Source organism: Xiphophorus maculatus, chromosome 3 (assembly GCF_002775205.1).
Source record: "Xiphophorus maculatus strain JP 163 A chromosome 3, X_maculatus-5.0-male, whole genome shotgun sequence".
NCBI lineage: Eukaryota > Metazoa > Chordata > Actinopteri > Cyprinodontiformes > Poeciliidae > Xiphophorus > Xiphophorus maculatus.
In genome coordinates this window covers 12,740,424-12,761,665 of record NC_036445.1, presented here as the reverse complement: position 1 = coordinate 12,761,665, position 21,242 = coordinate 12,740,424, and the positions used below count along the sequence as shown (strand labels likewise).

Below are 21,242 nucleotides of genomic sequence, written 5' to 3'. Positions count from 1 at the left end.
ACGCCAAGTAAACTATGAAAATAAAATCATCTCAACTCGTTTCCTGCAGATAATGAAAAAATATGACATTGTTAAAAAGACACTGAAAAAAACTAATAAAGTATGTACTGTGGCTATGTGACGTATATTTGTTTGAACTCTTCTCCAACAGGTAGCCTGAATGTGGGAATAAGATAAATCATGCAAAGCTAATATGGAAACGAGATTCATTTGTTTTCCAAATCTAGACCAGTCTTTCGATTTCCCAATATCCGAACTAAATTAAACGTTGTATTTTTTTCTATAGTAAAACACACGTTCGTGTCTTAATGCTAGTATGGGTGTAGCGCTAACAGGGCCACTAATGCAGATAAGATGCACCAAATATAAGGAAATTTACCGTTATTTGAATTTCAAACGTTATATGTGATTTTTTCCTCTTTTTTTGCCTTTTTTACTTTTTTATTATTGTTTATTTAATTAGTTCAGCTTAGGAGCTCAGAGGTTTAGAATAGTGCACTGTAAAAATAAACTATACCATTTTAATATGAACTGGGTTCTGAACCTGTTGTTCCTAATGTGGCCGCAGGGGGCAGTGAACGCTGCTGCTGACTCTAGCAGAGTAGGGTCACGTGTTTCCTGTTTCCCCTGTAGCGCGCTCCATGCTAAACTAAGCTAACCAAACTGAATTTGTTGGCAGTTTTCAGGAAAATAAAGGTTCAGAAAACGTTTTTTCCATGGCTGCAGGCGGCGGTTTGTATTTTCTAACCGTTCAGACTCTGAACTTTTACCTGCAATAGAAAAAATATGTTATTTTATTTTTTTAACTATTAGAACATTGTTGGAGCGTTTTGAAATCGGTGAGTGAAGCTGCTTATGTTGTTTTGGTTCTTTTCATCTAAAAATGACAAACAGAATAATTTTAAATAAGAAAAACGGATCCGTTTAAACTTTCCACGCTGTTCTGAGTAAAAGTGCAGAAAAACTAAAGGTTTCTAAAATGACTAAAGTTTCATTATTCTCAACCTGGTTCAAGACAGGCAGTTACTGTTTTCTAACGTTTTCCATAAACTGTATTTACTTCCGATAGAAAAACAATACAATAATGAGGAGCCGAGCTTTGTCGGCTAAAAGTCAACGTTTTTATTAAAACTGTTATATCCTTGTCTCTCAATCCAACTGAACTCGAACACGAAGCATCTATTTCTCCCTTTGGTTTGGAATAATCTGAAAACTTAATTTATTTTTGTTTTCCAGAAATAGAAAGTTTCACTATGGAAATTTTTTCTTTGGTTTTTAGTATTTTTTTATTGCCCGACCTTTAGTTAAAAATTAACTTCTTTGATTATAGTGTTTTACAAACTCGTTTAATAAGAACTAAAACTTTGTAAATTTAGACCTGAAAAAGTTTAGAGTTTTGTCTGGAAAAAATATGTTGTAACTAGATTGTTTCCTATAATTCTGTTGTTTTTTGTTGTGTTTATTTCCTGGTTTTCCTTATTATTTTTTATCATATTTTGCTAAAGGTTTCACGTGTTGTTTCTGGAGCTGCTGTCTCTACTTCCTGACCAAACTAAACCGTCTCTGCTCCGCCCGTTCCGTCTCCAGGTGAGATGGCCCAGCTGGAGCAGTGGGTGAACGACCGTCTCCATGACATCCTCGGCCTGAGCGACAGATACGTCTCCCAGTTCATGATCGGCATCGCTCGCAAAGCGTCCAGCCCGGAGGACCTGGTGAGCCGCCTGGAGCAGACGGGAACAATCGACATCGACCAGAGCGTCTCTGCCTTCGCAAAGGAACTGTTTGAAAAAGTACCAGCTTCCTAAACCTTAATGGCTTTTCTTTTGGATTAAAGGTCTTTCGGTTGATGATGAAACTTGGACCACTAACGTTTCTCTGTTGTGTGGCAGATTCCCCGTCAGCAGGTTATTGAGAAGCCGTCCAAAGCCCTGGAGCGCCAGGCCATAGAGATGGACAGGAAGAACCGGACCTACACGCTGCTGGAGGACAGCGACAGCGGCGAAGAGGCGGCGGCAGACAAACAGAGAGGCAAGAAGAAGAAAGACAAGGACAGAGGAAGCAAGAGGAAGAACATCAGACAGAAGGCCAGTGAGTCGTCAAGCGACGATGAAACGCCAAAGAGGTAGAGCTGGATGATGCGTCTGGAAAACGTATCTGGATATAATGCTTTCATATCAATCCATATTGACAATTATTGATTGATTAGTTTTTTGTTTTAAATATCTGAAATATTTCCAAAGTGTGGCCTTTCCTGTTTTAACCATCACTCCACTTCGATGTCTTTATGAAGGGCTGCTACGCAAGTTACTCTACAGGTTGTTGCTAGGTAACCAAAGAGTGAGTTAGTTAGTTGATTCCCCCAACCTAGCTTAGCTCGCTGTGAGAGGTTAAGCAGTTAAAGCCTTTCCTCTGCCTACATCCCCCAGAATGCTGTGCTGTTCTGGATTAGAGTTCAGTGTTGAAGTTGCACAGAAACAATTTTTACAGTTTACTGAGCTCCGGTTGGTTCTTGTCGCTTCAGGGGCGGTTCTGTCCTGGAGGACCACAGATCTGTGAAGAAAGAAGAAGAAGAAGAAGAGTGGGAGAAGGAGGAGAGGGAGCGACTGCTGGACATCGAGGAGAGAGACGCCTTCGCTCAGAGAGTCAGGCAGAAAGACAAAGAAAAGACACGGAACATTGCTGAGCGGACGGATAAAAAGGTGGATTAAGGTTTTTTTAAAGAGGGAACAGCGCCTCCTACAGGTGGAAGCTTTATCTTCTGTTTCTTCTGTCTTCAGGCCTATGAAGAAGCTCAGAAACGACTGAAGATGGCTGAAGACGATCAGAAGAACATGGTTGGTTGAATCACATCGTCAGCTTTGGGTTTTTCTGGATTGTAGCCGGGTTGTAAAGTTTCTCTCTCTGTTTTCAGTTGCCGGAGCTGAGGAAGCGTTCCCGTTGGGAATATCTGAAGAAAAGAGAGGAGGAGAAGCTGGAGGACCTGGAGGCGGAGATCATAGACGATGAGTATCTGTTCTCCAAGGAGGAGCTGACGGAGCGCGAGAGGCGGGAGCTGGAGTACAAGCGGACTCTCCGGGACCTGGCCAAGGACTACAAGCAGGCCGGAGCCAAGGAGCAGGAGGAGAGGAAGAACCGCTACTACATGCCTGAGGAGAGGAGGAGCAAGGTGAGCAGAGTGTCAGATAAACATGGCTTAGCAAACAGAGCCGGGCTCAGCCAGCGTCTCCCGCCTGCAGGACGTCCCCCAGAGGGATCTGGAGCTGGACGAGGCCCCCATGGAGCTGGGGGGGGAGCAGGGCCGCTGGGAGGAGGAGCGGCTGAAGACGGCCTCCCTCAGCTTCGGAGCCAGGAAGGAGCGCGAGCTGGGCCTAAAGCAGGAGCAGGACCGGTACCAGCTGGTTCTGGAGGAGGAGGAGATGATCGACTTCGTCAGCACGGCCATCACCATGAAGGGGACGCGCTCTGACAAGGTCAGCCCCATCTGCAGCACTCACAGGAAAACATTTCCTGAAGCTTTAATGATCCGACAAACTTCCAGAAACATCTGGGAGGGTTACAGTTAGAGGATTTGCTGACCTTTGAACCCAAACCTGGAGAGGACAGGAAGGGGCTTCACAGCAGCCAACCCTCTGACCCGAACACATCAGAGGCTGAAAATGTGGTTCCTAAGACTGTCCACTAGAGGGCGCAGCAGCTGAGTTTAAAATAACTTGGTTTCAAATATTTTATCACAACAAACATCAAAAATACAACATCAATAATATTTATTTCTAATAATTATCCTTATGTGCAGGAACCAGGCGCTACACTCTATGGAGCAGTCTTCACCAGGTTGCTGCAGTGCATTCTGGGATTTGTGGTTCCACAGAGTTTTATTTCAGTCACTGAGTCAATTAAAGCTGATTTGAGTTATGCAGCAATTTATAACTGTATTTGCTAAATATGACCTAAAAGTATAAATCTCTCATTCTTTTTATCCCAGATCTGATTTCAAATTTTAATATTTTTTTTCATGCATTCTTTTCTGAATAAAGAATTACAAATATTACAAAATATTTTCAATCATCCCTGCTGTGAGTTGTAGGGCCAGCTATGAGACGTTTTGTTTAATTAAGAGAACATAGTCATAATATTAGCAGAATATAGATGTAATTGGCTTAAAATTATGAGGAAAAAACTAATTTTAATAAGAAAAAGTCTTGGAGAATTATTATTTATTTTTTGAGTTGGCATTCTCATAAAATTACTCTAAGTATTAGGACTTTATTATAGTATTACTACAACTTTATTCTTGTACTGAAAAAAGAAAAAATCTTTGCCCAACCCTAATATTTTATTGTAGAGGAACTTGAATTCAAAGTCCAAATAAAAAAAGCTGTAAAACAGGCTTGTCAAACAAGATGGCCGCCCTCGGCGTGCTGACATCACTCTGAGACACAAGGAGAGGTCTGAAAAAAAATCCACATTTTCCAAAAAGAAAATCCTGAAAAACAAAAAGTGTGTTTAATTGATAAAGTCAATTTCCCACCCAGCCCACAAATATATTATTTTACATTTTACTTTTTTCAGCATAATTGTGATGAAATCAACTGATTTAGTAATCAATTTATTGATAAATGGAGTATAAAGACTCTAAATCATACTAGCAGTAATGAAGGCAAAACTTTACAATAACTATAAACATTGTGCATTAAAAATAAAAACCTTTCTAAGTCTGTAAATCTCGTCTGGTGGCAGATTTAGCTTCCACTTTTACTTTTATTATGAGTAAAATTACTTCATAATAAAATTACTCATATTACAGCATAGTAAATATACTCCTAAAAATAATTTATTTCTCCAAAAAAGTTACTCTAGTAAATGTAATTCAGTAAATGTAACTAGTTACTAAACAACTTGGATTTTACTACTTGACAAGATAGTTTGAAAACAGTTTAGTTTTTACAAAGTATTATTTTATGTAGAAGCTAATAACATTTTACCTAAATCTGTTAGCTCACCATCCAAACATTTGAGAAAAAATGATTGGATCGGAACCAGCTTCACCTGGTTCCGATTCAGTAAAAGCAGTCTGGTGTTAAAGCATGCTCCACGGTGACCATGGTAACATGCTCCATGGCGTGTGTCCAGGACGAGGCGGAGCCGGCGCTGTCGCAGGCCGAGCTGAAGAAGCTCTCCATGCAGGAGGTGCGCCGCAGCCTGCCCATATTCCCCTACAGGGAGGACCTGCTGGCCGCCATCACTGAGCACCAGATCCTGGTCATAGAGGGGGAGACGGGCTCCGGGAAGACCACCCAGATCCCACAGTACCTGCTGGAGGACGTGAGTCTGCACTATACATATCTAATTGATTGTCTCCCTTCATCAAATGCCAACATGAACACATTTTTCTGCAGTGGAGAGATAAAAAATACACAGATAAATATATTTTTGGGGAAATTCTTAATTGAAAAAATAATGATAAAAAAACCTGCCTCTTCTGTTGCAGGGCTACACCAACGGAGGGATGAAGATCGGCTGCACGCAGCCCCGCAGGGTGGCGGCCATGTCTGTGGCGGCCCGCGTTGCCGAGGAGATGAGCGTGAAGCTGGGTAACGAGGTGAGCCCGGAGGTCAGGACCTGCATCCAGGGTTCAAACCGTCCCTATAACCTTTTATTTGGTGGCGTCGTGCAGGTGGGGTACAGCATCCGCTTCGAGGACTGCACGTCTGAACGCACCGTGCTGAAGTACATGACGGACGGGATGCTGCTCCGAGAGTTCCTGACTGAACCCGACCTGGCCAGCTACAGGTAGAGGAGGCCATTACCTTCAAAATAAAGGCTTTACTCACAAAGCCGATTAAAACCAGGGGAATAATCCCAAAAATCTGCATTCACCTCCAGATGGACATCAGAGCAACATTTTATATCATGTACTCACTTTCAGCTCCTCCAGGAGCAGCAAGTATATGAAAAATGTGATTTTAAGTCTGTCTTTTGGACCAGACGTGTCCATTTACGTCTCGTGGAGTGATTTTATTTTATGACCCGATTGTAGCTTAGGGTCAGTGTTGAAGTCCTTTAGAACTGGGTCTTTAGGTTCAAGATACAGTATTTTCCTTGAATTATCCATGTGGTTTGTTTCACTTTAGGTGACTTTTACTGAAAGCAGACTCTACTCATTAAAAGCGTCTAAGCAGCACATTTAAAGAAACAGCAACACAAATCTGTTCTTGTTATCAGATTTGAGGGTTTTTTTCTAGACAGAAAAAAAACAGTCGACTTCAAAAATCTAGGAAACTATGGATAATAAAGTGTTTACGGAAAACGCACACATTTTTGGTAGAGCCGAAAACTAAAAATTCACAATAAATGAACTTTTTTAAAATAAAAAATAAAATCTGCTCTCTGCTTTGTTTTTGTTGTGTTCGGTTCCTGAACGTCTCGGTTCGTTTCCCTCTGCAGTGTGATCATCATCGATGAGGCCCACGAGCGAACGCTCCACACCGACATCCTGTTCGGTCTCATCAAAGACATCGCTCGGTTCCGACCCGGCCTGAAGGTTCTGGTGGCCAGCGCCACGCTGGACACGGAGCGATTTTCCTGCTTCTTCGACGACGCTCCGGTGTTCAGGATTCCCGGCAGGAGATTCCCCGTCGACATTTTCTACACTAAAGTAAGTCGCCGGTTTATTTTTAGAAACAGATTTATTCTGAAAATCTTTAATGGATCATTTTATCCTTCCTGATTATTGGAAAACAGACTTTTTGAAATTCTTTAACGGTTCTTGATTTCACCCTCATAATGAAGTTAACCTGTTTGTTCAGAAATGAACTCAGTTCTACTATCTACTTTTATCCATTTTTTCCTTTCTACTTCATTCTGAATGTTTCAGAAAGCTGTACTTTAATGTTTCTTCATTATTATTTATATGTTTAATTTATTTTTATTTTACAATAACATTGAAAACATACTAAATTAAACTTTGTCACTTGGCAGTTTTTAATCTGAGCTAACAAAGTTCTCGTGGGGTTCCTCAAGGTTCTGCTGTTTGGCCACTTTTAGTCTGGCTTAGATTATGGAATACTGTGACATCTATTACCATATTAATGCACATAACGCAACTTTATTTCTGTTTATCTGTGTGTTTTAGCTAGTTGTTCCAAGTGTTTTTCTGTAGGTAAAATGTTTTTTGTACCTGTGAGCTCAGTGACGTTTCTTGGCCTTTTGCTCCTTTAATTGGATGTAGAACAGTAGAAATGAAAAGCGTCTGTTTACTGACCGTTCTGGTGTTTGTGTGTTGCGCTGTGAAGGCTCCGGAGGCAGATTACCTGGACGCTTGTGTGGTTTCAGTGCTGCAGATTCACGTCACCCAGCCTCCCGGAGACATCCTGGTCTTCCTCACCGGACAGGTTCGCTTTTTATCAAACGTCAAGCAGCAGGAATTTTATCTGTAAAATATTCAGAAAACAAAAATGATCTTTTCTTTCTGCTTCACAAAAATGTGAAATGGTTCCAGTTGGTTCCAGAAGGTACAAATACTTTTCACTTCAGAAGATAATAGGAAAGTAAAATGACTCAGTTGTATGCAGCAGATTTATAGTTTATAGTTTTGTTTTTATTAGTTAGCAGTTGGAAGCATTGCCCAGTAGGTGGCGCTGTTGTGTGCAGCCATCTGAACCAGCATCAGTGTGACGTCCACAGGAAGGTGTTGGTATTAAAAACATATCTGTGTCGCTGTAAACAGTGACTATGAGCTGCTTGCAGGATTTACGGTGTGAAACCCTGTGAGCCGCTCTCCTTGCTGCAAAACGTTTTGGCTTCATTTCACATCAACATGGATCCACTCCTCATTCTGGGAGCTTATGTTATTGTTTTATAGTTTCTGTATTATAAACTATAGGTCAGAAACTGATTAATAATTCAAAGTTTGTTCTTTTTTCACTGATATTTTATTTATTTGATTAAATGCTCAGGAAGTTTTTAAAGTATCTGTGATGGATCAAACTGCATCTTTGCTTCCTGCCATAAGAGGAACTGACTCCTCCTGTGGGTTTTGCAGGAGGAGATTGAAGCGTGCTGCGAGATGCTGCAGGAGAGATGCAGGCGTCTGGGCTCAAAGATCGCTGAGCTGGTCGTCCTGCCCATCTACGCCAACCTGCCATCTGACATGCAGGCCAAGATCTTCAGCCCGACTCCTCCAGGAGCCCGGAAGGTGAGTCCGTCTCCTCGGAACGCCGATGCTTCCCACCCAGAAAGCCCAGAAAGTCACAGAGTGTAAAGTTTCATTCCAGGAAACAGAAGAACAACACCTCATCCCAGAGGAGTTCCTGTGAACTGAAGCAGCTCTGCAGTGCAGCTGTGCAGTAACTTCCACTTCCTGTCTGGTCTCTCCACTCCCAGGTGGTGGTGGCCACCAACATTGCAGAAACGTCTCTGACCATAGACGGCATCATCTACGTCATCGACCCCGGCTTCTGCAAACAGAAGAGCTACAACGCGCGCACGGGCATGGAGTCGCTCATCGTCACGCCTTGCTCCAGGGTACAGGAAGCTCTGCTCTTCTTAATGTTTAACCGGCTGCAGCTTTCCGTCAGAGGAGCGTTTATTGGAGAAGCTCTGACTGTAATGGTTTTATCTTTATGAGAAAGCTGCTCTGGTGGAGATAAGGAGCGTCACAGACTCTCCTGAAGTTTCTAGGAAACAAATTTTGGAAATTTGTTGGATGCTACGGTAGCTGCTGCCCCCAAATAAAAAATAACTTCATTCTGCTTCCCAATTATTGATGGTGCAGCTGATTATTATTATTATGAAGAACAAGCAGCTGCTCTGTCCTCACTCTTCCTCACAGTGTGGGCTAAATTCATGCTGAACGTTTATATTTATAGAGTTCAAGGCAGATATTTGCATTCGCTCCGTAAAACAAGAGTCTTTTTGTCTCTGACATTAAATTCAATTAAACTGTTCCTGTTTGGGGCTTTCACAGTTTCTGATTAATTAATCTGAGTTAGCTGGAGGCTCAGCTGTGTCTGTTTGTATTTTAAGAAGGGACAACATGAATCAATCTGAAGCTATCAGGCCGAGCGCCGTGGGCCTCCTCAGGTCTGCTTCTTGTTCAGGTCCAGTTTCCAGAAGCTGAAGCTTTTATCCACAGCGAAATGGATCCGGTACCAACTGGGCTGGACGAAACCATGGCTCCAAAAGCAACAGAAGATAAAAAATGACAAAACTCTGAGACAAAAACCGGAAGTTTTGGAGACGTGTCCCATATTCTGATGAGACAAGACGTCACACGGCAACGAACGATTATATTAGTAATTGATTATTCTATCAGTTATTCTGATGATTGAGTTATTGGGATCAAAATGGCACACTGCAAATTTTTCTTTAGGCCATTTACAATATTTGAAATACATAAAAACTGAAAATAAGCAAATATTCTGTTAATTTTTTAAAGAAAATCAACATTTTATTGCCTGAAATGTGAACGTTTGATCGTTTGAGGCAAACGATGATCTTCAGCTGAAAAACATCAACATGTGAAAAGTGTTTGGTCATAATGCGCATCGTTGTGTTTGGAGGAAAGGGAGGAAGCTTGCAGGGAAGCACGGAGGTGGCAGCATCATGTTGTGGGTCTGTTTTACTGCAAGAGAGACTGGTGCGCTTAACAGAATGAGGCATCAGGAGGAATCAGACCGGAAGTTTGTCTACACACCTGCGGACACTTTCTGTGGAAGTGTCCGCAGGTGGGTCGTCCAAATGTCAGTGTCCTGATCGCTGTTCAAAACGTTACCATAGAAACCAAGAGGGCAACTCCACAAAATTATGTTATTGATTCAGTTTTATGTTTATTATTTTCTGCTGTGGTTGGTTAATAATTATCATGTGTCTCCTGCTTTCAGGCTTCAGCCAATCAGAGAGCAGGGCGGGCGGGCAGAGTGGCTGCTGGGAAATGTTTCCGCCTCTACACGGCCTGGGCCTTCAAACACGAGATGGAGGAGACGACGGTTCCTGAGATCCAGAGGACCAACCTGGGCAACGTGGTGCTGCTGCTGAAGAGCTTAGGTCAGTCTGAGGAGACGGCGGCCATGTTGGCTCGCCGCTGCCCTCCCAGCTCACTGCTGTGTGTCTGTGCAGGAATCAACGACCTGATTCACTTTGACTTCATGGACCCCCCCCCCCATGAGACCCTGGTGCTGGCTCTGGAGCAGCTGTATGCGCTGGGAGCCCTCAACCACCTGGGGGAGCTCACCAAGGTTCAGTCCTTCCTGTTTTATCTCGGCTTGCTGCGTAGCGACGCGTACGGCACCGTAGCAGAAAAACTCTTTAGCATTTACTCCTAAACCTGCAATACAAAACTAAATATTAATACGACTGCGTAATTTTAGCGCCCCGTGCTGCGGCGTCACCGTAGCGCCCCGTGCTGCAGCGTCACCGTAGCGCCCCGTGCTGCAGCGTCACCGTAGCGCCCTGTGCTGCAGCGTGGCTGCATGTTTACCATGATCAGGTGTCAACATGCAGCTCCATAATGACAAACAGTCCCTGAATAGGAGGAAGTGACACGTGATGCATTGATCAATGCTTTTCAGCTTTTATTGCCTGAAATGTGATAACAACCTCAGTAATAAGGTTTGTCTTATTACTGACACCTGGAAGCCAAACAGAGGTCGAAGGTCAGATTTTTATCATTCCCAAAAGGAACCTTATCACCTTATATATGCAGTAACCATAAATAGTTAGAAGTATGCCTGCAGTGTTGTGGAAACACATTTATGATGAAATGATTCAAGTAAAGGTGGCTCAGAGTAACTCCATTCCCAACCTGAAGGCATCAGATGTTGGTGATGCGTTCAGGTTCATCCGTTATCTCCAGATCTAACATTTGGGTGAACCAGATCCATTAAGATCTTCTGCATATTTCTACACCTGATGTTTGTCACGTGTTGCTGAGTCAGTGACTTCCTCAAACTGAAGGATGACTCGGCGTTTCCCGGCCGGCCGGCCTCGTTAATCACTGATCACTGAGGGAGTGTTTTCTGAACTGAAGCCGGTTGTTTTGGTTCTGCTCCAGCTGGGTCGCAGGATGGCCGAGTTACCGGTGGATCCCATGCTGAGTAAAATGATCCTGGCCTCAGAGCAGTGAGTGGCACAGCTTCACTTCTCACTATGACGAAGAATTAAATCAGACATGATTATGCTGATAAATGTCGTTTCCATGGTTTCCAGGTACAAGTGTTCAGAGGAAGTGCTGACCATCGCCGCCATGCTGTCGGTGAACAACTCCATCTTCTACCGGCCCAAAGACAAGGTGGTGCACGCCGACAACGCCAGGATGAACTTCGTGGTTCCGGGCGGAGACCACCTGGTGCTGCTCAACGTCTACACGCAGGTGAGCGGTAACCCGGGTGACGCTGCTGGTTAAAAACAGGAGCTGCATTGATCCGCCGTGTCCCACAGCAGAATCTGGAGCAGAATCCGCTCTGCGGACGAACTCTGAGAAAAATGCAAACGTTCACTGGAAAATTCAAATCATTCATGAGTCTCAGGAACAAACGGGCCAGACTGGACACAGCCGGGACAGTCCTGAAGAACTGACAATATGGGCTGGCAGTTTATCACAGTATTTTGTGGTACTATCATTATAACAATAAAAGTGACTATTAATTTTTAGGTAGCTGTTTTCAGTCAGAGCCCCATAAACATAAACTCTGTTCTTCAAAACGATTCTTTTGCTCTGAACTGTTTGGTTTAAAGTCTCTGTGGTAGATGATCTCAGTCCAGACGTGTGGACCGGACAGCTGTTGGTTCTGCTGGTTCTGTCTTCTCTAAGCTGTGTCCCACTCTGCTTCGTCCCCAGTGGGTGGAGAGCGGCTACTCCACCCAGTGGTGCTACGAGAACTTCATCCAGTTCCGCTCCATGAGGCGAGCCCGGGACGTCCGGGACCAGCTGGAGGGTCTGATGGAGCGCATCGAGGTGGAGGTGGTCAGCTGCAGTGGGGACAACGTCCCCATCCGTAAGGTCAGTCCTGCTCACAGAGCGGTCGTCCTTCCACAGCGTTTCTCTGCCGTCTGAAATGAGGAACAAAGCGTGTCCCTCTCTGTTTTCTCGCTGACGTCTCCTCCAGATAAAATCTGCTAAACAAAAGGTTCACTTTCCTAAATATCCTCTCAGATTTCCTGGGTTCTTTCACAAAGACTCGACAGTGAAGCTGTTCATGGAGAGCCGGGTCCGGTTACTGAGCAGCAGGAGACCTAACTCCCTCTGATGATAAAACCACATGTGTGTCATGATATATTGACCTTTGACCTGCAGCTGCTTGTTGGAATCTACAGTTTTCTGTCTTAGATCTTCACTGAGCTCCATCAGTCATTCTCTCCATCATAAACATAAACAGTGTTTAATAAATGATTTCTGTGGATTTGAGCCTCTGATGACATTTTCAGCCCACATGAAAACATTCCTGTACAGGTTGGTTTTCTGTTGCTTCAGCAGATGAATAAACTCCTTCACTCCTTTTCTAATCCTGATCCCTGGAAGCTGCTCAGGCCTCGTGGAACCGAGGGTGTCGGGTTCATTCACAGAACAAAACTACGACTTCAGGAGGCAAATCTCAGAGACACGAGTCACGCTGGGTCCAACAGGGAATTTTCTGTAACGTCATTAACTTTTAGGAGTTCTGATCCCTGTTTCTCTTCCCGGCTGTGTGGAGCAGAACCAGAAGAGCTGAGGCTGCTAGCAAACAGAGGTACCGACACCTCAGATTATCTGAGGCGGTGCTGGGTGTGTTGGACCAGCAGACCCAACCAACCTCAACCACAGCAGGGATGGACGGAGTGTTTCTGGTTTCACAGAAAACACTCCGTCTGTCTCGTCACAATCACTAAAACACTTTGCAGCTTTTCCTTTCTTAGTTTTCTGAATTCAGAAATTACCAACAGATTCAGACTCTGGAGACTTTAGAGAGAGGTCAGAGGTCAGAGTTCAGATTGAAGCAGGAAATTAGTTCCCAGACCAGATTTACGGGCACCGTTGTTTCCTGAAAAAGTTGCTGAATAAAAAGCAACATGGCGGATCTGTTTGTTTGACAGGATGATTTAAATATTTGTGCTTGTTTTTTTTTTTCCTTCTGCAGTGAGAGTTAAACCTGATGGACGAGTTTTTAACTCGATGACTCAGCTGCTGTTTCTGTTTGTGTCCTGTGGAAAGCAGCAACACAAACCGAACCTCTAAATGTCTCTCCCATATTGACTGTCATCCTCTGTGTTCCTGTCTGATGACCTTTGACCCTGACGGCCCCGTGTCCCCCGGCAGGCGGTGACGGCCGGGTACTTCTACCACACGGCGCGGCTCAGTAAGGGCGGCTACCGGTCGGTGAAGCACCAGCAGACGGTGTTCGTCCATCCCAACAGCTCGCTGTTCGAGGAGCAGCCGCGCTGGCTCATCTACCACGAACTCGTCTTCACCACCAAGGAGTTCATGAGACAGGTGACAGCAGCTCTGATGCATGTTTGGGAAGTAAACAACACACCCTGAAGCCGGCGGGCAGGGAGCTTAAGGCCTCACACCACGCAGCGAAAACAGTGAAATCAGATTCATCAGCTCTGTAATCTGTTCTGTTAGCCTCCATCTTCAGTTCTCCAGGCTATTCTTAGGAGTCTTTATTTAACTCACGTTCCTCTAATCTGACCTTTGAGTCACTCAGAGATAAAAACGCTCCTGAACTCCAGAGATGTTGTGTTGACCGATAACAGACAGTTTCAACTTGAACCTTTGAGCTGCCTGTTGCCTGCAGCTCGTTGCAAAGACCAGAGATTCTTTACCTGAATGTAAGAAACAAACATGACAGAAAGGATTCAGCTGCAACAAGCCGATCCCCGTTTCCTCCAGCCTCCATTCATTAAGAATGACTATAAATAACCACTGAATGAAACGTTTCTCTCCTGGTTAGATTTCCAGCTCCTCCCATGGAGGAAATAAAAACATTAAAGCTGCGTCAAAATCTCAAAACGTTAACTTAATAACTTCATTTAAAAGGCTTTTCTACAGACATGTATGTAATGACTGCAACAAAAAGCCGCTGGCTGTTCAGAGAGCGCTGCAGCCCCACATTTTCAGGGAAAATTATGTGGAAGGTAAAACTTTTACGTATGTTTTTAACATAAATATGGCAGTATGAATATTAAAAAAACACTCTGGGGCTTTTTAATATTCAGGTCCATTTTGATTCTGCCTGTTTGACCCACCAGAAGGTTCTGGTGGTAATATAACGGCTCAGGTAACAGTTTGGACCTTCAGGAGAGGGACAGGTTGTAGGAACGGAGCGGTTCGGTTCGGATCAGAACCCAGCAGGATGGTTCAGTTTGGTTCTGATCCGGCTCCTTGCTGTGCCAACAGGTGATAGAGATCGACAGCGGCTGGCTGCTGGAGGTGGCGCCGCACTACTACAAGAGCAAAGAGCTGGAGGACAGCAGCAGCAAGAAGATGCCCCGGAAGCAGGGCAAGGCCCGGGAGGAGCTGGGCTGAGGCCTCGGAGGGCCCGGGGCCCGGGAGGAGCTGGGCTGAGGCCCTGGAGGGCCCGGGGCCCTGGAGGAGCTGGGCTGAGGCCTCGGAGGGCCCGGGGCCCGGGAGGAGCTGGGCTGAGGCCCTGGAGGGACCGTGGCCCTGGAGGAGCTGGGCTGAGGCCCCGGGGGACTTAGGGAGCCCGGGGCCCGGGTCAACGCTCACACATCTGGATTATCTGACCGTAATGCTGCTGGGCCTGTCATGGAGGAAGAACCGGGCCACGCTGATGGACAGGTTTAGTGATAAACTGGCCGGGTCCGGACGGACTGTCGATGCTTTTTCCTGCTGCACCTGAACGCACCTCAGACTCATTAACGGACCTGAATCCACACAGAACTGGGTTGTGCAGAAGTAGGTTACTGTTTATCTGAGCTCATAAAGTTTATGGCGATCTGTTTTCCTCTGATGTTTTCAGACGTAAACACGTTAAAGGTTCTGGTTGAACACGCCCAGCTCTGGGCTCTGTGCCAACACCTGACCCAAAACACTGTGCAGAATTAAAGAGAGTGATGTTTGACAACGGCTCTGAGTGTGTGTTGGTCATGTGGATGCCCTGAGGCGGTTCTGCTCTGGTTTTGCTCTGGTTTTGCTCTGGTTCTGCTCCGGTTCTGAGGTATGACAGGTATGCCCTTCTGCGCTGAACTCTCCTTCAGCTCCGGCGCCTCGTATCGGATCAGGTGAGTCTCATCAGATGTTATTCTGCAGGAAGGAGAACCAAGTGTTTTCTGGCTGAACGTCCTGGTTGAGCTGCAGCTGGTCGGACCGGTCTGACCAGAACACGGCGAGGGCGGGCGGAGAGAGAGGAGGGTGTGAAAAAGACGATAAGAGCCTAGGTTTGTCAGTCTGGGTCAGAACCGCTGGGCTTTCTTTACTCAATGATGAAGTTTTTTGATCCCAGTTGTCGCAGCAGGATTACCTGAGCGTCTGGAGCGGAGCGGAAAACCGGATCGGACCTTTTCCGACTTATCAGGTCAGAATTAAAAAACTTCACACCACACTGCAACAAAACCAAACCAACTGACACGTAACGTTTCGCACATATATGAGCTTAAGTCAATAATTCCTCTATATTCATAAAAACACAGTTTTCACATTTCAAGGTGAGTTTTAAACTTTCCACTTTAGATATAAAAATAATCCAAATGAAATAAATCAGTTTCTGTTCACTGCTGTGATATTTTTATTACTGTTGTTAATAAGATTCTACAGCAAGGAGCAGGTCAACTGAAATGGACCAACATTTTGTTTTGAAATGCCTCCAACACACACCTTCACACACCTGACTTACAAAACCAGCTCTAAATGTTCTCAGGTCTCCTGGCTTCCAGCAAATAGAAATAATCTTTATACTTCTAACTAAACTAAGACAAGAAAAATTTAGTCTGATTTAAGTTCAGACACAATTTTTTGTTATTTTTTAAATAAACTGTAAACGTTAATCAAATGTTACTTTTAACTTTATTACAAAACGGTGCAGTTTAAATATGAAGCAGTTTGATACAGAAATCAATGACTTTCAAACATCTGAATGAAATTTAAGCTTTTTCAAGGATTTCAGCGCCGGTACAAACCCTGCGAACCGTTTACATCCAGGTGTTTCACTAATAGGACATTTTTCTATAAAAGAAACTAATCTAGCAGCAGAAGTAGGATTGTATTGTGAATATTCAGGAATTATTGACAAATGAAACTGTTCCTTTATAATTAGTCCTGTCTCATTTCATGTGCTTTAGGAACCAGACAGAAATACTTGGTAATATTTTGTTATTCGACTTCCTGTTTTCATGTTGGAAACAAAGTTTGATCTGCTGGTGAAACGTCCTTTAACCGAACCAGCAGGTCCCTGAGGAAGTTTAGTGAAAGGAAAACCTTTTGGGACAAAAGGCTTTCATTAGTCACTTTTGTGCTTCGTCACCATGAGCCGGCGCTGCAGCATTCCCTAACTCAGCGTTCTGTCCTCCACAGCTGCTTGGTGAAGCAGAGCCATCATGAGCGGACAGGGCGAGGGGCCCCGGGGGTCCAGGATGCCCCAGAACGTCAAGCCTAAACCGGGCCAGCCGGCTCCGACCCAGAAGGACCGGCCCCAGAAGGCGCGGCGCTCCCGCAGCAGCGACTCAGAGCGAGGGAGGAGGCGGGAGCGTCACCACGGCGACCGGCACCGGAGGGGCCGCAGCGAGGAGACGCGGTGGCGGGACGGGAAGGATGCGGAGCGGCGGGACGCGCCCCCCGTGGACATGCTGGGGGACACGGAGTGCGCCGTGTGCTTCTGTTCCTATGACAACGTCTTCAAGACGCCCAAGCTGCTGGCCTGCGGTCACACCTTCTGCCTGGAGTGCCTGGCGCGCATCAACGTCACGTCGCCGGAGATCAAGACGCTGTCGTGCCCCGTGTGCCGCGTCCTGACCGAGCTGCCCCACGGCCGCGACCTGCCCCGCCTGGGCAACAACCAGGATGTCATCGGCCGCCTGCCGGGCAACATGCGCCGCGCGCTGTCCGTCCGCTTCCAGCGCAGCAAGGGCCGGTTGCTGCTGAAGCACCCGCCCCCCACCGCCAAGCCCGCCGTCCTCAGCCTGCCCGTCAAGAAGCAGCAGGCCCCGCCGGCGGCCGCCCACGGCGCTGACCTGGCCGCCGCAGAGGAGGGCGGCGCCCCGCCCACCATGGTGGACGTGGGCAGACCGCCGAGCAGGATGAGGGGCCGCATGCGGCGCCTGTTCCACTCCGACCGCTGCTACTATGCTGTGGTGGCGTCCATCATCACCATCACCGTGGCGCTGATGATGGTGGGCATCCTGGCCTTCGTCATCATCCCCAAGGTGACGGTGATCCCCGGACCCAGCAGACCCGGCGGGAACTTTACCGACTCCTCCTCACATGAGAACGACAACTTTGAACCGGACTCGCCCTGAGGGGGCGGGGCCTGAAGGGGCGGGGCCTGCGGTATTACTCCGGGTGGGAAACAGTGAAGGAAGGAGGAATGAGGAAGAACAAGATGGAGGCGTTTCTCCCAGCTGAGCATGAAGAACTTTGACCCCTGAGGGGTCAGGAAGTATTGCGCTGAGTTTGAAGCGGTGAAGGAATGAAGAAGAGGAAGATGGCGCCGTTTCTCCAGGCTGAGTGTGAAATATATGGGGTTCCATTTGTGACGATACAGTGAAAAATTAACAGCAATAATTTATTGTTTAACCATCATAAGAAAAAAAAGGAAATTAATCTTTGAGTCATCTTTTCACCATATTGTTAAGCTCATTGTTTAGTTAGCAAATTAAATATTTAACTTCAAACTAAAAATGTTGCTCCAAGCTTAATATTTAATTAGAAAGCTAAATAATTAGCTGGTTAAATATTTACTTTGAAACTGTGACATTTATAACAGAATGAATGTAAACCTGTAACCTTGAAACCGTTTTCTCTTATGAAAACAGAATCAGGGGGAGAATCGTCTCCAGACCATGAAAAGCACTAAACCTTCTGAAACTCCGTATTTATACCCTGAACTCCGAACAGAACTGATGTACAGATATTGACAGGTACCAGATTCAATAAAACTGTTTTTATTCAAACGTTTCCTGGAGAATCTGAGTTATTTTATCTGTGACTTCCCAGAACTGTGACACCTGACACTATTGGTGAAAGCACAACGGCTGAGAGTGGGCCCAGTTCGGGCTCTGGTCGGGTCCAGGTGGACCAGCCGGTTCCACCGCATGCCGACCCGCTGCTTGAGGCCGGGTCCGTAACCCAGGGCGACAGACAGAATACTTGAATGTCAGGAAACATCTGGGCAACCAAACCAGATCCCACATTACAGGAACAACTCCAGAAATAAACAGAAATCCTTTTCATTTCAGCTACTTTCAAGTCTGGACTTTGACTAGACCATTGCAACCTCTAGATTCTTTTCCTTTTCTGCTGTTCTGTTGCAGATTGGGAGTGTAGCTCTGAAAATCAGCTGCTGTGGGAGGATGGAAAACAATTTAATTTGAAAAATAAAAACCTGAAGGAAGGAATATTTAATTATTTTAGTTAAGTTGGTAGTTTGGGTTAAATCAGGGATCTTTGTGCTTTGCAGCATTTCCACGGTCAACATCCTGCTGAAGAAATTGTATCAACGTTCTTTTTGCAAACTTTAGTTTTTCTTTGATTCAAACCTAAAACTAAAAAATTTAATAAAACACATTTGAGTTTGTGGCTGTAATGTGACAAAATGTTTAAGTGTGAATATTTTCCTGTAGATTTTAGGAAACCTCACACTGGACCTTCAGCAGCTCGGGTTCTGGACCGCTCCACGTTTTCATTTCCAAATAAAATGCCACCTTTAGTTTCATGACTTCGGACTGGTTCTGCTTGTGTCTCGGGTTCCTTCGGGTCCCAACACAGTGACAGTTGTTCTGGACTCCTCTGAGTCTGGTGGTTCTGGGAGCTCTGACACCAGCTGAAGTGCTCTACTGCAGTTTTTCCTTCCACTAACCTTTCTATTATGACCTTTGACAGTATTTCTAGTTGCTGATGAGCCTTGTGGCTGTGACAACGTGTCTGTATTTTGCTCAGTCTTTCAGCTGCTGTTGTTTCTGTCAGATATGAACTTTCTGAATGATAATTTCTCAGATTCTGGATGAATATTCTGACTTGTGTAATCTGTTCGTGTGTTTCTCTGCTCTGGAAGCTAAATTAAGACCTTTGACCCAGTTTTATTTGGTGCCGAGTCTCATGACAGCTTCTCCTTGAAGACACACCCCAGTGGGACTGGAACATGGTCTGGACCCCTCGGCCCTCCGCTGCTCCCCTCCTTTAGCCTCATTATGTGACTCTCTGCTCGGCTGCGGACCTCCAGGACGAACCGACTCCTTCTCGCCATGGCTTCCACCCCCTCCGCCTCGGCCCTGTCCGCCGTGCTCCGCTGCAGGGGGAACATCTGGACCCGGAACCCGCCGACCAAGCGGCCTGCCTCGGCGGCGTACAGCCTCGGATTGGCCGGCGGGACGCTGCGCGACTCCCCGGCGGAGCGCGGCGGATCATCCCGCGGGTCCGAGTGGAGGATTCTCCGCCGAGGAGAGCGCCTGGTGTCGGCCGCAGGGCTCTCTGTCTGCTGCAGGGGGGATAGTGGAGACGGTGAAGCTCCGGCAGAAGAAGTTTTTAAGAAAAATCATAAATTATCTTCTTCCAAACTTTCCCAATCCTCGGCTTGTGGCGCCCCCCGCGGCCAAAAGGCGCCACTGCAGCAGAGAGGCGATGTCTTCTCCAAAATAATTCACATCATTATCCCTGAAGCATCAGAGAGGAAATGTTTGCAGGGCTTCATTCAGCTTCCAGCCGGAGTCCTGAAGCTCTCCGTCTCCATCAGCTCTGGGTTGAAGGTGCAAAACCCCGGTTCTTCCCTCACCTCCTGGGTGTCCTGGTTCATTTTCTCAAAACGACAGATGAAGAGCAGCAGCTCTGACCCAACACAGGTGAGCTTTTCTAAATGAAACGTAATCATTTCTGCAGTGCAGTGTGTGTGGAATCGTACTGTTTTTCCTCTTTCAGGAAAACATGCAGAAGCAGGAAAACATGTGCAGTTCTGGCCAACAGATGACCCATGACCCACCTGACTGAGCTCCACGCAGCCAGACTCCAGCTCAGCTTCGATCTGCTTACATTTACTCACAGGTTTGGACTTCGGCCTGCTGGCGCCGTCAGGACACGCTCGCTTTGGCTCCCGCTGAACTCAGAGTCAGGAAACAGCAAACCAACGGAAAACACAGTTTAGTAAAACATCTGATGAAATTCAAACAGTGTGGCTATTTTTCCTTCTCACTGCACAAAAAATCTGTTCAACACAAAAAGAAAACTAAAACACATGAAACGGCTTTCATGTCATTTTCTTTGGCGATTATTAAAAATGGGGTTTCAGCTTCTGAAAATAAAATCTGTTGCAAGTTTTCAGACAAGAAATATGAAAACATGAATGCATTCATTCATCCCTTTCTTACCTGCAGTTTAATCTGGTCAGGGTCAGAGGTCAGTCTACTGCAGGGTCAAGAAAAAGCCAGTTATGCATGCACACACCCAGTAAGGTCAAAGGCCAAGCTCAGGAACCAAAAGGGAAAACACTACAGATTATCCAGATTAGGACTCTCCGTCTTGCACCCGACCTCCAGTGATCCATATGAACACATGAACACATGAACATGGCTTCCTGTTAGTGTTTCCAGGAAAAAGCAAAGTTCAGCTACCAACCTGGACCAGATATTCACTGGATGAATCTGGAAAAGAGTTTCAAAAATGACCTGATTCTGACTCTTATTATTTATTAAATCTAAAAATGTTTTGCAGATAAAATTATCCCGTTTTATTTTTTTTTACAGTGCTTGAAAAGCGGGTTGGTCTACATTTACTTTCTCCCTGAACAGAAAGAGTTTGAAATGTAATCAGCCTTTCAGGAAACCAAAGCTTGAGTTTCACATCCAGTTGAGTGTAAAATAAAACGTTTTTTTACCAACAGCTGCAGTTTTGTTCTGTAGTCGGTTTTTCTGTAGAAGTTTTTTGCATTGCAAAACCTTCCATGCTTCCCGTCTCAGCAAAACACAGAGAACCGCAAGAGTCACAACAGCAACCAGGATCTGCTGATGAGACCAAAACCAACTTTAATCAGTTCTGCAGAAAACTGAGCCAAACCAACTCAAGACTGAGAGGAATTTCTCTTCTGGATATACCGTCGCCTGAG

At 45.6% G+C, this 21,242-nt stretch overlaps 2 protein-coding genes across 4 annotated transcripts; both read left to right on the top strand.

Annotated features, from left to right (window-relative positions):
- Positions 1 to 616: 616 nt before the first annotated feature.
- On the top strand, positions 617 to 15,066 carry dhx16 (DEAH-box helicase 16). Of its 2 annotated transcripts, XM_023330908.1 has the most exons (22): positions 617 to 839; positions 1,588 to 1,790; positions 1,890 to 2,122; positions 2,522 to 2,699; positions 2,778 to 2,834; positions 2,912 to 3,166; positions 3,237 to 3,470; positions 5,131 to 5,322; positions 5,489 to 5,599; positions 5,675 to 5,790; positions 6,445 to 6,655; positions 7,293 to 7,391; positions 8,042 to 8,194; positions 8,383 to 8,523; positions 9,882 to 10,044; positions 10,117 to 10,235; positions 11,051 to 11,118; positions 11,206 to 11,368; positions 11,837 to 11,998; positions 13,292 to 13,465; positions 14,375 to 14,491; positions 14,570 to 15,066. In XM_023330908.1, the coding sequence occupies exons 2-22, from the start codon at positions 1,593 to 1,595 to the stop codon at positions 14,579 to 14,581; spliced, it is 3,156 nt and encodes a 1,051-aa protein (XP_023186676.1). In that variant the 5' UTR covers positions 617 to 839; positions 1,588 to 1,592; the 3' UTR covers positions 14,582 to 15,066. The 2 variants fall into 2 exon arrangements, with proteins under 2 accessions (XP_023186676.1, XP_023186675.1); XM_023330907.1 differs by having other exon boundaries at positions 14,375 to 15,066.
- A 315-nt stretch (positions 15,067 to 15,381) lies between these two features.
- Positions 15,382 to 21,019, top strand: LOC102236153 (RING finger protein 225-like). Of its 2 annotated transcripts, XR_002752544.1 has the most exons (4): positions 15,382 to 15,512; positions 16,508 to 18,069; positions 18,146 to 19,986; positions 20,063 to 21,019. XR_002752544.1 is itself a non-coding variant. In XM_023330911.1 (2 exons), the coding sequence occupies exon 2, from the start codon at positions 16,531 to 16,533 to the stop codon at positions 17,446 to 17,448; it is 918 nt and encodes a 305-aa protein (XP_023186679.1). In that variant the 5' UTR covers positions 15,382 to 15,512; positions 16,508 to 16,530; the 3' UTR covers positions 17,449 to 18,106. The 2 variants fall into 2 exon arrangements, 1 of the variants encoding a protein (XP_023186679.1); XM_023330911.1 differs by lacking the exons at positions 18,146 to 19,986; positions 20,063 to 21,019 and having other exon boundaries at positions 16,508 to 18,106.
- Positions 21,020 to 21,242: the final 223 nt, after the last annotated feature.